General features: G+C 34.3%; 1 protein-coding gene across 1 annotated transcript in view; it reads left to right on the forward strand.

Moving 5' to 3' along the window:
• Positions 1-218: 218 nt before the first annotated feature.
• The window catches only part of LOC149777810 (sulfhydryl oxidase 2-like), a 66,372-nt gene continuing 50,539 nt past the window's right edge, over positions 219-16,051 (forward strand). The window contains exons 1-2 of the mRNA XM_089938869.1: positions 219-513; positions 12,009-12,109. Of these exons, the coding sequence (XP_089794995.1) occupies positions 282-513; positions 12,009-12,109 (333 nt within the window). The 5' untranslated portion in view covers positions 219-281. The remainder of the gene's footprint in view (positions 514-12,008; positions 12,110-16,051) is intronic.

Raw genomic sequence — 16,051 nt, forward strand, 5'->3', positions numbered from 1 at the left:
TTGTCCACGTTTCGTAAGCCTTTTGCGTAAATTTGAATTGTTTTAGTTGCAAATCAAATTTCTATTCTCATACAAGCACTAAAATAGTTGCACATTCATTAGACGAGCGCTTCAGAGAAGTTAACGAAACAAACCAAACGAGATCTTTATCTGCTTATACAAATTATATGAACACCGTCTGATGAAAATTACTCTTCACTGATAGACGCAGAAAAAGTGTTACCCGGTGTGATTGATGTAGTCGACGTGTTGCGGGAAACAATGACGCTAATTGTTGAAACATGGTTGTTTCATATTTCTTGCACATCCTGACGTATCTGTCAGTATTACCTGTTGTAAGAGCCGGGTTATATTCACCAACCGATGATGATGTAATCATACTTGATGTAAATAATTTTGAGAAGTTAGTTTTGAGTTCTCAGAGTGCGTGGATAGTGGAGTTTTACAACAGCTGGTGCGGACATTGTATTCACTTTGCGCCGACGTGGAAAAAACTAGCTAGAGACGTGAAAGGTAACAGGGATACCCTTATTTATTTTTTCTTCTGTTTATACGAATGTATTTCAAAATAGGGTAAGAATTCTTGCTTGAATTGTCTGTTACCTTGTTGCCATTTGTCCTTTTCAGTCCATCTGCAAAGAGTAGTCCAACAAATTACAATTTAAGACATATCACATGTCGTTGACATCGGAATGAGTAGTCAGAGTTTCAGGAGCATCTCACACATTTGACAGCCTATATAGACACTTCCACTAATTTATGTGTAATTAATATACTTACTGTGCTGGCTTTATATATATATATATATATATATATATATATATATATATATATATATATATATATACCAGAGATTTTCACAAAGTGCAATACTACTAAATACGAGTAAATGTTTATCTTTTGGACTCATCAAGAACACAATAACTGAACTAATGCCTGACAACTGTTAAATCTTGCTGGGATATTGCTCAATGTACCAGCTACTTTCACATATATAGAAAATAAATAGTGGCATTCCATTGGAGTATAGAAGAAAAATTAATAAAAAAATCAGCAGTTAACTATTTACGAGCTTGCATTAAGTGTTTATGAAAAGTAATGCTAATCAATAGATTCAGCAGCAAGTAATTGTGATTAAAGGCACATAAAAGCAATGCCAAGCTTTTGTATAATATGACTTTTGTTAAGGAAAAAATGTAATATTATGGTTCATATCTAGTACATGTTATGCATATGAATGGATTAATGATCAAAATGTTCTGGAAAGTAAGATTAATGTTTTATGCAGGTATTTGAAACTACCAATTCTGTGGCCACCGGGAGGCTTTATTAAATATAGCAGAATAATCCTTGAATTCCTGAGATTTATTTCTCTCATTCAGTAGAGTCGGTATATGTGATCAATGACCCAAGTTTCAACACATTTTGGACTGACCAATGTAATAATTATAACATATTTGTGAAATTTAATTATTTAGAGAAGGGACACAATTTTTATGTGAACGTCTTTAAAAATGAATTGCTTGTTGGGATAGAAAAATAAGTAAGAAAAATATGTGAATTACTACGGTAAGCACTGGCAGACAATGAATGAACACTATAGTTTAATGACAGCAAGATCCTGAATAGAATTTGTTCTTAATGCAGCTCTTTTCAAGTGAACTAGGTAATCCAACATGTAATATATTTTTTCTTTTATTAGTCAAAATCTTGGGAAACATTTTAATACAGTAATGAAATGTCCAAGAAAAAGATGCTGATGAGTGCAGATGCCAATAATAGGGTGGCATAGCTGTCTGTGAGCCAAATAAAAATAAAAATTATATTTTTAGCTCTATCATAGACCAGAATAGCTTATTTCAGTCAGGGTCTAGGATATTGGTATTCCCCATGGACAAACCCATTGCACCTGATGTTTATCGAATTCTTTATTATAATTTTAGTAACAGAATTTGTCTTGTTAACAACAATGTTCTATGTTCTAGATGGAGTATTTTCAGAAAATGGTAATTGCAACCTAGGTCAAGTAGAGGGGTTTATAATCATGCTTACTTGATAAATTACTTCTTGTTTTAGCACCCATAACAGAATCACTCTTATTATTGTGTTCAGTATTTGTTTTGGGTGGAATTATTTATTTGTATCATTAATCAGTGGTAATACAATATGCTCTTCAATAATAATCTTGGGCAGAAACCTTAATTTGGAATTATAGTGAATTCAGACAAGAACATCTTGGATTATATTATTTTGATTAATTGGAAGACTGTCAGCACATCACACTTTATGCCACTGGTACATTAGTAGATTTAAGACTACAGGCACATCAACACCTTCATTGCTGGATCTTATTTCAAATTCTACTGGAATTTAATTAAACATCATTCATTAGGACTGGAGCTAAAACTTTTTCAACTGTTTGGGATTTAATTTGCAATACTGTTGGTTCATTTTGTAATAATTTTTTTTTGGTGTATTCTAGGGAAATAAATTATATCTTGAATTTTACAAAACTTGTTTTGTTTTCACTCTTTTCTGTTATTTACCTTGAGACCATAGAGCCGGAATAATGGATAGTCTTATTCTCCTGGGGTTTTCACCACAAGAATTACAATCATGTCAGATTTGTCCTAAGTTAAAATGATGCCAGTCTTACATCCAATGTGACTGACACTAGCTAATTTGAAAATCTTGTCATAAAAATATTGTGGTTGGTTTCAACACCCAGCAGTTAAAAAGAAGTAATGGTCATGTATCAAATTTCTGGAAATTCTTTTTGAACTATAGGGTGTCAGTCCCTCATATTGTTCCACTATTCATTCAGTAGGTTGTCAGTCCCTTTGTGGGACTCTGCTTATTGAACCACTATTCATTCACTATGGTATCAGTCCCTTTGAGGGATTCTTGTTTATTGTATCACAATTCATTCACTAACTGTTGCCTTACATTTTTCTTTGTCTCTTTGAAAATGTACATGTCCTCTGTACAAGTATTTGGACAACAAGGGGACACAGTGTCCCCCACCCTTAGGACCCTAGGTGGATCACTGCATGCATACTTACATGAAGACATACATACATACATACATACATACATGCTTGAATGCAGACACAAGCCCTTGTGAGTGCATGCATGCACACACATATACGCACATGCAGACTGGGAAAATTTCATACTGTATTTATATATTCTTTGTGTAAATTGTATTTGTTTTCCAATCATATATTGTCTCTGAAAGATCGTTTTAAAGATTGCTTAGAGTGGTTTAGCAAAAGCACTGTGTATTACATTATTTTTATCTTGTACAATCTTAACATCTAGTTACATGTTTATTACAATGCTGAATACATGTACACACTACACTAAGCCCTGGAATGCATTATATCATGACGTTCTTGCCGAGGGCTTGGGCTTATTTGGGAGTTTGATTTATGAAAATATTTGACTTTGTATTTGAAGTTATTTTACTCATTGTTGCCTTTGTTTTGTTTACCTTTATGAGGAAAGCTAAACTTAGCAGTATAGCCAGGATTTTACTAATTTGAACTTGTACATGCATGTGATGTAGCTTCCATGGTAGACAGTTTTGCTTAGGGCTTTGTGCAGTATGATGGACTCCTTATCATCATGGATGGATGGCATAATCCTTTCTTTTATGTGAAAATTATTGATAACATTTAACTCACGATCAACAAAGGCATGCTTTGAACATATAAGTAAAAACCAGTGGATAAGTTGAAAGAGGATAATTTGTTAAAAAAGTATAAAATTATATTAATTTTATTATAATTTACTGTTCTACAAGCTAAATTTGACAAGGTCATTAACCAGTCAGTGTGGGTCATTTTGCTGTCCATGTGGTGTGTTACATGACATAAAAAATACCTCCTGTCTTGGACATGATTTTGTATCTAGTTAATGGAACAGTGTTCAAGTTATGATAGGAAAATGCTGAAAATTGTATCCAGTTGATTATGGAATTAATACCATATATCTTTGCTTGTAAGTCAATTCCATCTGCAAACAACGTAGACCCTGATCTGCCATCACATAATGTGCTTGCAAATCAGAGTCTTGTGTTGTTTGTTTTACTACTAACAAACTGCATAGACCCTAATCTGCTGGTACATTGTGCAATAGTGATCTGGATCTTCACAGTTTAAGGGAGTATATATGATAAATATCTTCGTAGTTTAAGGGAGTATATATGGTGAATATCTTCACAATTTAAGGGAGTATATGTGGTAAATATCTTCGCAGTTTAAGGGAGTATATCTTCGCAGTTTAAGGGAGTGTATATGGTAAATATCTTCACAGTTTAAGGGAGTGTATATGGTAAATATCTTCGCAGTTTAAGGGAGTATATATGGTAAATATCTTCGCAGTTTAAGGGAGTATATATGGTAAATATCTTCGCAGTTTAAGGGAGTGTATATGGTAAATATCTTCACAGTTTATGGAGTATATATGGTAAATATCTTCACAGTTTAAGGGAGTGTATATGGTAAATATCTTCACAGTTTAAGGGAGTGTATATGGTAAATATCTTCACAGTTTAAGGGAGTGTATATGGTAAATATCTTCGCAGTTTAAGGGAGTGTATATGGTAAATATCTTCGCAGTTTAAGGGAGTGTATATGGTGAATATCTTCGCAGTTTAAGGGAGTGTATATGGTGAATATCTTCGCAGTTTAAGGGAGTGTATATGGTGAATATCTTCGCAGTTTAAGGGAGTGTATATGGTAAATATCTTCGCAGTTTAAGGGAGTGTATATGGTAAATATCTTCGCAGTTTAAGGGAGTGTATATGGTAAATATCTTCGCAGTTTAAGGGAGTGTATATGGTAAATATCTTCGCAGTTTAAGGGAGTGTATATGGTAAATATCTTCGCAGTTTAAGGGAGTGTATATGGTAAATATCTTCGCAGTTTAAGGGAGTGTATATGGTAAATATCTTCGCAGTTTAAGGGAGTGTATATGGTAAATATCTTCGCAGTTTAAGGGAGTGTATATGGTAAATATCTTCGCAGTTTAAGGGAGTGTATATGGTAAATATCTTCGCAGTTTAAGGGAGTGTATATGGTAAATATCTTCGCAGTTTAAGGGAGTGTATATGGTAAATATCTTCGCAGTTTAAGGGAGTGTATATGGTAAATATCTTCGCAGTTTAAGGGAGTGTATATGGTAAATATCTTCGCAGTTTAAGGGAGTGTATATGGTAAATATCTTCGCAGTTTAAGGGAGTGTATATGGTAAATATCTTCGCAGTTTAAGGGAGTGTATATGGTAAATATCTTCGCAGTTTAAGGGAGTGTATATGGTAAATATCTTCGCAGTTTAAGGGAGTGTATATGGTAAATATCTTCGCAGTTTAAGGGAGTGTATATGGTAAATATCTTCGCAGTTTAAGGGAGTGTATATGGTAAATATCTTCGCAGTTTAAGGGAGTGTATATGGTAAATATCTTCGCAGTTTAAGGGAGTGTATATGGCAGATATCTTCGCAGTTTAAGGGAGTGTATATGGTAAATATCTTCTCAGTTTAAGGGAGTATATATGGTGAATAATGTTTTCTATCAAATGATATTCAAGAAAATCAGCATCTTTAGACCATTCTTTGGTGAGTGGATTTTTTTGGACAAATACTGCATTTCAGTGATATATGACTTTATCGTGGGTAAAATCACTTTAATGTATTTCAATGATATGTATGTCTTTATCAAGGGTAAAATCAATTTAATGTATTTCAGTGATACACATGTCTTTATCATGGTTAAAATTACTTTAATATATTTCATTGATACGCATGTCTTTATCATGGTTAAATTCACTTTAATGTATTTCAGTGATGTGTATGACTTTATCATGGGTAAAATCACTTTAATATATTTCATTGATATGCATGTCTTTATCGTGGGTAAAATTACTTTAATGTATTTCAGTGATGTATGTCTTTATAGTGAGTAAAATCACTAATGTATTTCAGTGATGTTTGTCTTTATCATGAGTAAAATCACTTTAATGTATTTCAATGATGTATGTCTTTCTCATGAGTAAAATCACTTTAATGTATTTCAATGATATGTATGTCTTTATCAAGGGTAAAATCAATTTAATGTATTTCAGTGATACACATGTCTTTATCATGGTTAAAATTACTTTAATATATTTCATTGATACGCATGTCTTTATCATGGTTAAATTCACTTTAATGTATTTCAGTGATGTGTATGACTTTATCATGGGTAAAATCACTTTAATATATTTCATTGATATGCATGTCTTTATCGTGGGTAAAATTACTTTAATGTATTTCAGTGATGTATGTCTTTATAGTGAGTAAAATCACTAATGTATTTCAGTGATGTTTGTCTTTATCATGAGTAAAATCACTTTAATGTATTTCAATGATGTATGTCTTTCTCATGAGTAAAATCACTTTAATGTATTTCAGTGATGTATGTCTTTATAGTGAGTAAAATCACTTTAATGTATTTCAGTGATGTTTGTCTTTATCATGAGTAAAATCACTTTAATGTATTTCAGTGATGTATGTCTTTATCATGAGTAAAATCACGTTAATGTATTTCAGTGATGTTTGTCTTTATCATGAGTAAAATCACTTTAATGTATTTCAGTGATGTATGTCTTTATCATGAGTAAAATCACTTTAATGTATTTCAGTGATGTATGACTTTCTCATGGGTAAAATAACTTTAATTTATTTCAATGATACGTATGATTTTATATGGGTTACTAGATTTTGTCCAAGGGTGTCTTGTATAGTGATGTGTATTACATGGGTTTCTGATTTGAAATTAAAATATACCTTATGAAACATAAATTCATATTAATACATTCAGTTACGTATCAATGGTTTAACTCTCTTTATTTACCTATGAGGCTTTGACAAGTAGTGTAAAATGTTACAAAGTGAAAGCGAAACATGTGACCTCTAGTATTGTGACTCAGTGCAGGGATCGTCCTGGGCTTCGCCAATGTTGCAAATTGCGATTTTTTTTCCTTATTGGCGACAAAAATATCCCATCTGGCGATTTTTTTGGCGACAGACTTTTTGGTTATTTAATTTGTACATACAGTCATGGATTTTGACTGGATAAATTAAAAGGGAGAATGAAAGGAAGCCACAAACTTGACTAAGCAATGCATTGAAATCAATCTGTTACACAAACGATCCTTTGTTCGTATTGACAACCCCATCTTTAGAGTGCATTGTTACATCATAATCTGCTTATGCTGACATCTGGGCTGAGTACTGTATGCTGTGACACAGTCAATCATGCTACCAAACTATACCTACAACTGACCGACTTCTGAAGACGTGAATAGAACAGATACAATTAATTGAATGGCTAATCCTTCTGGTTTTTTTTTTTTAGTGTATCATGTTCTGATGTCTGTATGTCCATTAAGCTGTTACATATTTCATTTCTGCACAGTAACATTTTAATATGTCATGTTCTGATGTCTTTATATTTGTTCACATATTCTATCTTTTCATTTCTGCACAATAATTCAGAATATGTTCTGCTATTTTGTCTCTATGTCCATTCAGCTGTTTTTATATTGTCTGTCCATAATAACTTACAGTGTATATGAAATGATGTCCTTTCATCTGTTTCATATTTCATATCTGTACAGTAATCCTATTGCTCCACCATTTACTGTTACCAAGCTTTGTAAATTTTATACATTTGGTTTAAGAGCAACCTGTTGAGTTTGAGGTCAAATGTCAAGGTCACTGACAGATACAAATGAAAACTGATTTCTGAACAATAATGTTAAATTTACCTCATATGCAGATCTGGACTGAAACTTTGATGGTTGGCTTGCATAATAAAGAAAAATACTCTCAGTTTTGGGGATCACAAGGTCAAGGTCAAGATCACTGTGACTGAAAAAAAAAAGTTTGCTTTGCATAATAACTTGACTTCAAGACCATGTACCATGACCAAAGTTTTGTTGAGGGATTGTACTTTATCTTATTCAGGAGGACGAGGATTTTTTAATTTAGTATTAAAAGGTATTACAGAAATGTTCTTGTTACAGAAAAATGGGTTTGTGTAACTTTGACCAAAGGTAATTGAGGCTCATTGGTCAATAATTTTAAGAGTCAACCATGTTTACATGGAAGACTATTAAACACAGGGTGTTTGTATAATGTATAATTCATGATACTCTTGTTTTTCTTAATATCAAGTCTATGGTTCTTCTAAAGAAATGAAGTTTATGGTTCTTCTAAAGACATCAAGTCTATGCTTCTAAAGACATCAAGTCTATGGTTCTTCTAAAGACATCAAGTCTATGCTTCTTCTAAAGACGTCAAGTCTATGCTTCTTCAAAAGACATCAGGTCTATGCTTCTTCTAAAGACATCAAGTCTATGCTACATCTAAAGACACCAAGTCTATGCTTCTTCTAAAGACATAAAGTTTTCGCTTCTAAAGACATGAAGCCTGTGCTTCTAAAGATGTCAAGTCTATGCTTCTTCGAAAGACATCAAGTCTATGTTTTTTCTAAAGACATCAAGTCTTTGCTTCTTTTAAAGACATCAAGTCTGTGCTTCTTATGAAGACATCAAGTCTATGTATAAAACCTTTGATTCCATATATATTTTGATGTTTGATATGTAGGTATAAACATGTTGCAAATTTGTGTTTGATAAGAGCTGTAGACTAAGGTCATCTGTACTTGAAAACACGTTTCACTGTGGCTGTATCCTAAGAGATAAAATAATGGAACAAAGAAATGTTTCCCTGTCTAGGGTATGATATGCGTTGGGAGTTACGATAATACTGTTGCTGAGATTAGTGTTATGAACACATCGCTTGACAACACAAGTACTAATACTATAGATCCTGCATAGGATGCCTAACATGGATTTCTTGTAAGCTGTTTTCTTAAATATTTATTTTGTTAGGTACTTTCATCATGAGGGTTGAAAGGTTAAGAATCATCAATATACATGTGGTTGTTAACATATGAAGGTGGGTGTTAGTTTTTAAAAGTGGGTGCTAGATTATGCAAGTCAATGTACATAGATCTCCAAGTGGGTATTAGGTTATGCAAGTCAATGCACATAGATCTCCAAGTGGGTATTAGGTTATGCAAGTCAATGCACATAGATGTCCAAGTGGGTATTAGGGTATGCAAGTCAATGCACATAGATGTCCAAGTGGGTATTAGGTTATGCAAGTCAATGCACATAGATGTCCAAGTGGGTATTAGGGTATGCAAGTCAATGCACATAGATGTCCCAGTGGGTATTAGGGTATGCAAGTCAATGCACATAGATGTCCAAGTGGGTATTAGGGTATGCAAGTCAATGCACATAGATGTCCAAGTGGGTATTAGGGTATGCAAGTCAATGCACATAGATGTCCCAGTGGGTATTAGGTTATGCAAGTCAATGCACATAGATCTCCAAGTGGTCATTAGCTTGTGCAAGTCAATGCACATAGATGTCCAAGTGGGTATTAGGTTATGCAAGTCAATGCACATAGATGTCCAAGTGGTCATTAGCTTGTGCAAGTCAATGCACATTGATGTCCAAGTGGATTTTAGGTTATGCATTTCAATGCAGGTGGATGTCCAAGTGGGTGTTACCTTATGCAAATCAGTCCAGGTGACTTTTAACTTATGCAGGTCAAAGCATGTAGATGTCAAAGTGCAGACATGGCAGTGAGGAATCGACTGGGACAAGGTTATCTACTATAGTATTTGCGAAAGGGTCTATTATTTTTTAAGAAACGATTTACAATATGAAATGCAGCAAATGTGTTTTGATTTTTGATTGACTAAAATCAGCCTTTGAAGGGCATATTAGAGAGGTAGGAAAATACTTGTACATTATGTCGAGTTATCCATCCATCCATTCACCTTTTATGAATTTTGATTGTACACAATAACTTGAGGTATCTACCATCAACAGTTAACAGCCTTTGTGGATGGCTTGCACTTGGGTTAAGGAAGTAATTGTGGGTTCAAAGGTCAAGGTCACTGACCGAAAGAAGAAAGTGGTTTCCACACAATAAAATGAGCACTGCATCATCTGTTTATACAAGACCATTGTGATGGCTTGCACAGGTAAAGAAACAGTCTACAGATTTAGGGGCAGAAAGGTCTAAGCTAATAAGGTCACAGTGACTGAAAGAAGACATATCTTTCCACAATAACATTAGTTCTACATCACATTTATGGAGCAAACCTTTTGAATAGCTTTCATTTGGGGTGAGGATGCAGCCAGTTGATTTAGTGGTCAAAAAGTTAAAGTTCAATGTAACTGATTGAAGGAAGAAATGTTTTCTGTTCTCACATTTTAGTTATCTACATAGAGGACTATATATAGCATTTACAATGCTCTTATTTAGTTTGTCATCCATGAAATTTAAGATTTCATGAATTTTAAAGTATGAAATTGATTTGGAATAATCCAATTGAAAAGAATATTTGTGAGGCCCACCTTAATGGGAGCTTGACATGAGATCTGTTAGTCATTCATATGCATGTGTATCAGTTTGTCAGTCTATCTACCAACACTATAATTTAAGCCCCAGTTGTTTAGAGTAAGCTTGCTGTTAAAAGTTTTTAGCTCTTCCAGTCATAATCAGAACTTGTACTGTTGCCATGACATCCAAGACATCTTCTGACATCCATCCATAATAGCACAAGTTTATTATCAATACTGAACTACATGGAGGCATGCGATGAAACTTGAGACACACATTCATCTCAAGGTATATTCAGTCCACTACATAGGACACCTTGAAAATCTTGCTATTTTGGCTTCTCTAGAATGGTCATATCAACATGCAGTTTTCACTAAAAGACTAAATGGATTCAGTGCCAGTTTGATGTTCAAGATGGCTACTGCAGCAGCCATTTTGAAAGTCTCAGTATTAATACTCCTGAATAGAATGTCATGATGTCGAAATGTTTTGACCACCAGATTTTTTATAATGTCTTTGATTCTAAATAAAAATGGTGCTGCCTTGATATTTAGTTGAAAATGTTATTGTCATTATTAAGATGGAGTTTTCACATAAGAGTTTTTCTGAGATCCACTTGGTCATAAATGAAGAGAGTGCTGATCTGACATTCAGTATGGTAAACATAGCAACCATCTGGAAAATGTTGTTTTTGTTCTTTCTGAACAGAAATCATCTTAACATGAGCCTTTCACTAAAAGACTTTTTATGGTGCCTGGTTGGTCTTAAATAAAAAGAACTGTGCCTGTCTGATATCCGACATGGCTGCCACTTATTGCTAATTGTTCTAGATGGAAGGTCATATTGATATTTGGGTTTTCAGAAGACTTCTTGTGATGTCTAAATGATCCTAAATGAAAATTTACCTATCTGATCTCAAATATGGCTACTGTGGCAACCATAACTGAAATCGTCATGTTGCTACACCTGTGATCTGTAAATTGAAAGTCATGTTGACATGGGGTTTTCACTAGAAACCATCTTCTGACGTCTGGTTGGTCCTAAATGAAAATGATGCCAGTCTGACATCAGACAGTTGACCACTATGCTGGCCATCTTTAAAATCTTGCTTCTCCTACTCTTCCAGAAATGGTCTTTTTGAGAAAGGGTTTTTCGCCAAAATAAAGCTTCAGTATGGCTGCCGCAATGAACATGTTGAAAATGTTGGTAGTAAGTCTGGTGATGTTGACATGGGATTTGCAACCAAAAGTCTTCTAAGATGTAAAATGTGTCCTAAATGAAATGGTACCAATCGTACATCTAATATGGCTGCTACAGCAACTACTTTGAAAATCTTGCCCCAGAATATCAGAAATTGGGATGGTTTCATCAAAAAAGAAATGCTCTTATCTTGATTTTCTAGAAATTCTTTTCACACTGTATAGTACCAATCCCTTCTCGTTTTTTTTTTTATATTTAAAAAACTACTCCATATCACTTTTTCTTCCCAGTAAAATGCACCGAAAGTACAAGCTTCAAAGTATTTGGCATATATTTTTCAGGCTGGCAGCCAGTGATCAATGTGGGGGCAATAGATTGTTCAAGTTCAGAAAATTTACCAACGTGCCGAAAGTATGACATCAAAGGCTTCCCAACATTTAAGGTAGGCTGTTTAAAGTGCTCATTCATCATTACAGGTTTTAGAGTTGGTAATTCATTGTCAGCTGATTCATACAGTGCAAAGAAACTTTTGTAATCCTGTTTGAATAATCTTCCACATCCTTCAGACAAAAATAGCAGTATGATACACAGTGGAGGTTGGGGACAGGGATTGGGGGGGGTTGATTGGGTGGTGTCTGTAGCTAAATATAACTGAGAAAAAGACAGGGATGTTCATTTAGCAAATAAACAAATTTAGTTATTTTTGTCTTCAGAATGTCCATTGCTGGTATTCCCTTTTATGAGACCAATGCTGTTGAGCCTACCTTGATAGAAGCTTGACATAACATTCATTTGCCATGTGTGTGCATGTACATCCATCCATCCATTGTTTCCTTCCTCCGTCCATCTTAATGTTTTATTACTTTGCTTGATGTAAAGTATAGCTGAACAAAACCCAGGTTCAAGAAAAAGGGGGTCTCTATGGCCAAAAGGTGGGTATTCAGGGCTTAAGCAAGGTCAGAATTTTAGGCACAAGTCACTCTTCCGATGTCCAGGCTTGCCAAAAAGTGGACATTCAGGCCTTAAGCAAGGTCAGAATTTTAGGCACAAGTCACTCTTCCGATGTCCAGGCTTGCCAAAAAGTGGACATTCAGGGCTTAAGCAAGGTCAGAATTTTAGTTACAAGTCACTCTTCTGATGTCCAGGCTTGCTAAAAAGTGGACATTCAGGGCTTAAAGCCATAAAGAATTTTAGAAAGAAGTTGCTCTTCCAGGGAGCAAACGGGAGAAGTTTTAAATCGAATGGAGACATATTTTGTGTTGGGAAATAATTTTTATATGCACTTGTATATATTTCAAGTAAGTAAGTAGCTAAGTTGTGATTTTGGTTTGTCGGTTTTTAACAGCACTTTTAACATTATGTTGGTACGTAATTATTTGTGTGTATATATATATATGTTTGTATGTATGCCTGTTGATGCCAGGTTAGGTAAATTATTTTTAAAAAATAGTTATACAGTGTCATAGTTGATTAAACTACTATTATTTTTATTTGTTTTGCTTGAGGTGCTTGGAATGTTGGGTAATTAATCTGTATAATTATGGTTATTAAAGAAAAAAATGAAAGAAAGAAGATGCCCCAAAGAAGTGAATAGGTTTAGTGCTGATATTGAATAAATCAAATAAACACAAATAACGAAATAACACAGCATTAACTTTACCATCATCTCTTTCGCGGTGATGATGAATCTGGTGGTTGCAATTAATGTGGTTATAGTGGTGGTTGCAATTAATGTGGTTATGGTGGTGGTTACAATTAATGTGGTTATGGTGGTGGTTGCATTTAATGTGGTTATGGTGGTGGTTACAATTAATGTGGTTATGGTGGTGGTTGCAATGAATGTGGTTATAGTGGTGGTTACAATTAATGTGGTTATGGTGGTGGTTACAATTAATGTGGTTATGGTGGTGGTTGCAATTAATGTGGTTATGGTGGTGGTTGCAATTAATGTGGTTATGGTGGTAGTTACAATTAATGTGGTTATGGTGGTGGTTGCAATTAATGTGGTTATGGTGGTGGTTACAATTAATGTGGTTATAGTGGTGGTTGCAATGAATGTGGTTATGGTGGTGGTTGCAATTAATGCGGTTATGGTGGTGGTTACAATTATTGTGGTTATGGTGGTGGTTGCAATTAATGTGGTTATGGTGGTGGTTGCAATTAATGTGGTTATGGTGGTGGTTACAGTTAATGTGGTTATAGTGGTGGTTGCAATGAATGTGGTTATGGTGGTGGTTGCAATTAATGTGGTTATGGTGGTGGTTGCAATTAATGTGGTTATGGTGGTGGTCGCGATTAATGTGGTTATGGTGGTGGTTACAATTAATGTGGTTATGGTGGTGGTTGCAATTAATGTGGTTATGGTGGTGGTTCAGATGCTGAATATTTTCCATATCAGTAAGCATGTAAACAGTGAACTGATAAAAACATAAATACTACTAAAATCATTAAAAAAATAACATTGAGAATGTCAACCATGTTTAGTTGCCTTAGCAACCATCTCATGCCCACATGTATAGTCATTATCTTTACGAGCACATGTAAACAGTGAGTGATACCAAAATTCCTTGTTATCTTGAACATAACAATAAAATCGTTCTGATTCAACACATTGCTGAATTTTTTGGGGTCTCTTTGTTTCCAGACTTTCAGAAGCCTATGTTTTTGTAGCAGTCTTCAGATTATCAGAACACAAAATGTTGAACCAGCTTATTGGCAGCATCATAACCATTGGAGCCCTTACATTAAAGTTATTTAAGAATAGTTTTCTCAGGTGACACTCAAGTAGCTTTCACATCAGATAAATATTTTATCTCCTAAACTTCTGAAATCTTAATCATAATTAAAAATACAAGTTTTACTTGGAATTCTTTTTTTATGAATGAAACAACAAACTCCTGCAATGGTGCCTAGGCAATATGTTTCAAATATCTACAGCATATTTCCTTTTCAACTGCAGGCATCCATATTTGAATTGTTGTTTTTTCATCAACTAACTATTTCAACATATGTACTTTTTTCCCCTCCAAATCCCTGTCAAATTCAGTTGATTAGTCCCCGTGCAAAGCTCTTCCACTTCATACCTATCAACTCTCATGCCAGGAGAAAAAGAACTCCTGAGTCTTGGGGTTGTCCCACACCATCTTTCCGATTTCATAATATCTGCTGATTTTCGCAGAGAACTTCAATTATTACATTATGTCTGTCGATTTTCATTTCTCCTAAAGAAATCCTACATAAATATGTATATTTTATGAAATCCAACAAATCATGTCCTATTTTATCACCTGTAGATATTGTTGTGATAAAATAATTATCACACTACAAAGAATTTTTTCTTCATGAAATAGAATGTTAAAAAATACAACAATATTAAAATTTGAAAATAAAGCACAACAAAAAATAAACCATGTCAATAAAATTGTCAGCAATTAGTTTCAATCCCAAGAATGATCACTGTGAATGCTGTAGCATCTCCATTCCCACCAAAGAAACTTACATGAGTGAACATCTGGCATTACAGTACCTATATACAAACATCAGTTACTATCATTAAATTAAAAGTACGAATGAACAAACATACCACACAGCTTACATGGCTAAAAAAAAACAAATTCCGAATAAACATGTTATTTAGTAAACAATATTAAATGCCTTTCAAGTTGACAAAAAGGAAATAAGGTGGGATATAAAATGTGGGAAAAATATTTGCCACAGGTAGCTAGAGACTACATACATGTAATTACAAAAAAATAGGTCATCGTTTATTAGCCAATCAGTTGCTGGTGCTTACATAGCACACATTGTAGAAAATGGTTTCTTTGAATAATGCCATAGGGCCAGTCCTTTTCACAAGACAAGTTATTGTGCATTTTGACCACAGCTGACTAGGATATAAAAAAACAGAGGGCATGTTTTGGGTGAAAGTAAGGCACCTCACTGGGAGAAATGGCACGTCCTTTGAGAATCTTGGACCTAGAAGATCGGTCAGTATTTTGAAAACAGGGCTTAAAAAATGCCACCAAAAACCTCTCAATTTTGGGTCCCAGTCTCCTTTTTTCCCGATTCAGTCTTCCTACTTGGCTTTTGTAAAATATGCCACTTTGATCAGTCATATTAGCCCAAGTCTTGTATATTGTTAAAGAAAAAAAGCCTTGTGAATGGGGTTGGGTGGAGGTCAGGTGACCTCATGGGAAGATACAATGGTAAAAGTGCACAGCTTGGAGGGAATGTTACATCTTTGTCTTTCATCTCATGGTGAATATTTACATTGGGTTCAAAGAGTTTGTTTTCTGTCTCATGGTGAATATTTAAATTATGTAGGAGTTTGTACTCCATGTTATGGTGAATATTTATATTGGGCAGAGGAGTTTGTCTTTTGCCT

The sequence above is a fragment of the Sinohyriopsis cumingii genome, chromosome 17 (assembly GCF_028554795.1).
Source record: "Sinohyriopsis cumingii isolate HCF-2022 chromosome 17, ASM2855479v2, whole genome shotgun sequence".
Classification (NCBI taxonomy): Eukaryota; Metazoa; Mollusca; class Bivalvia; order Unionida; family Unionidae; genus Sinohyriopsis; species Sinohyriopsis cumingii.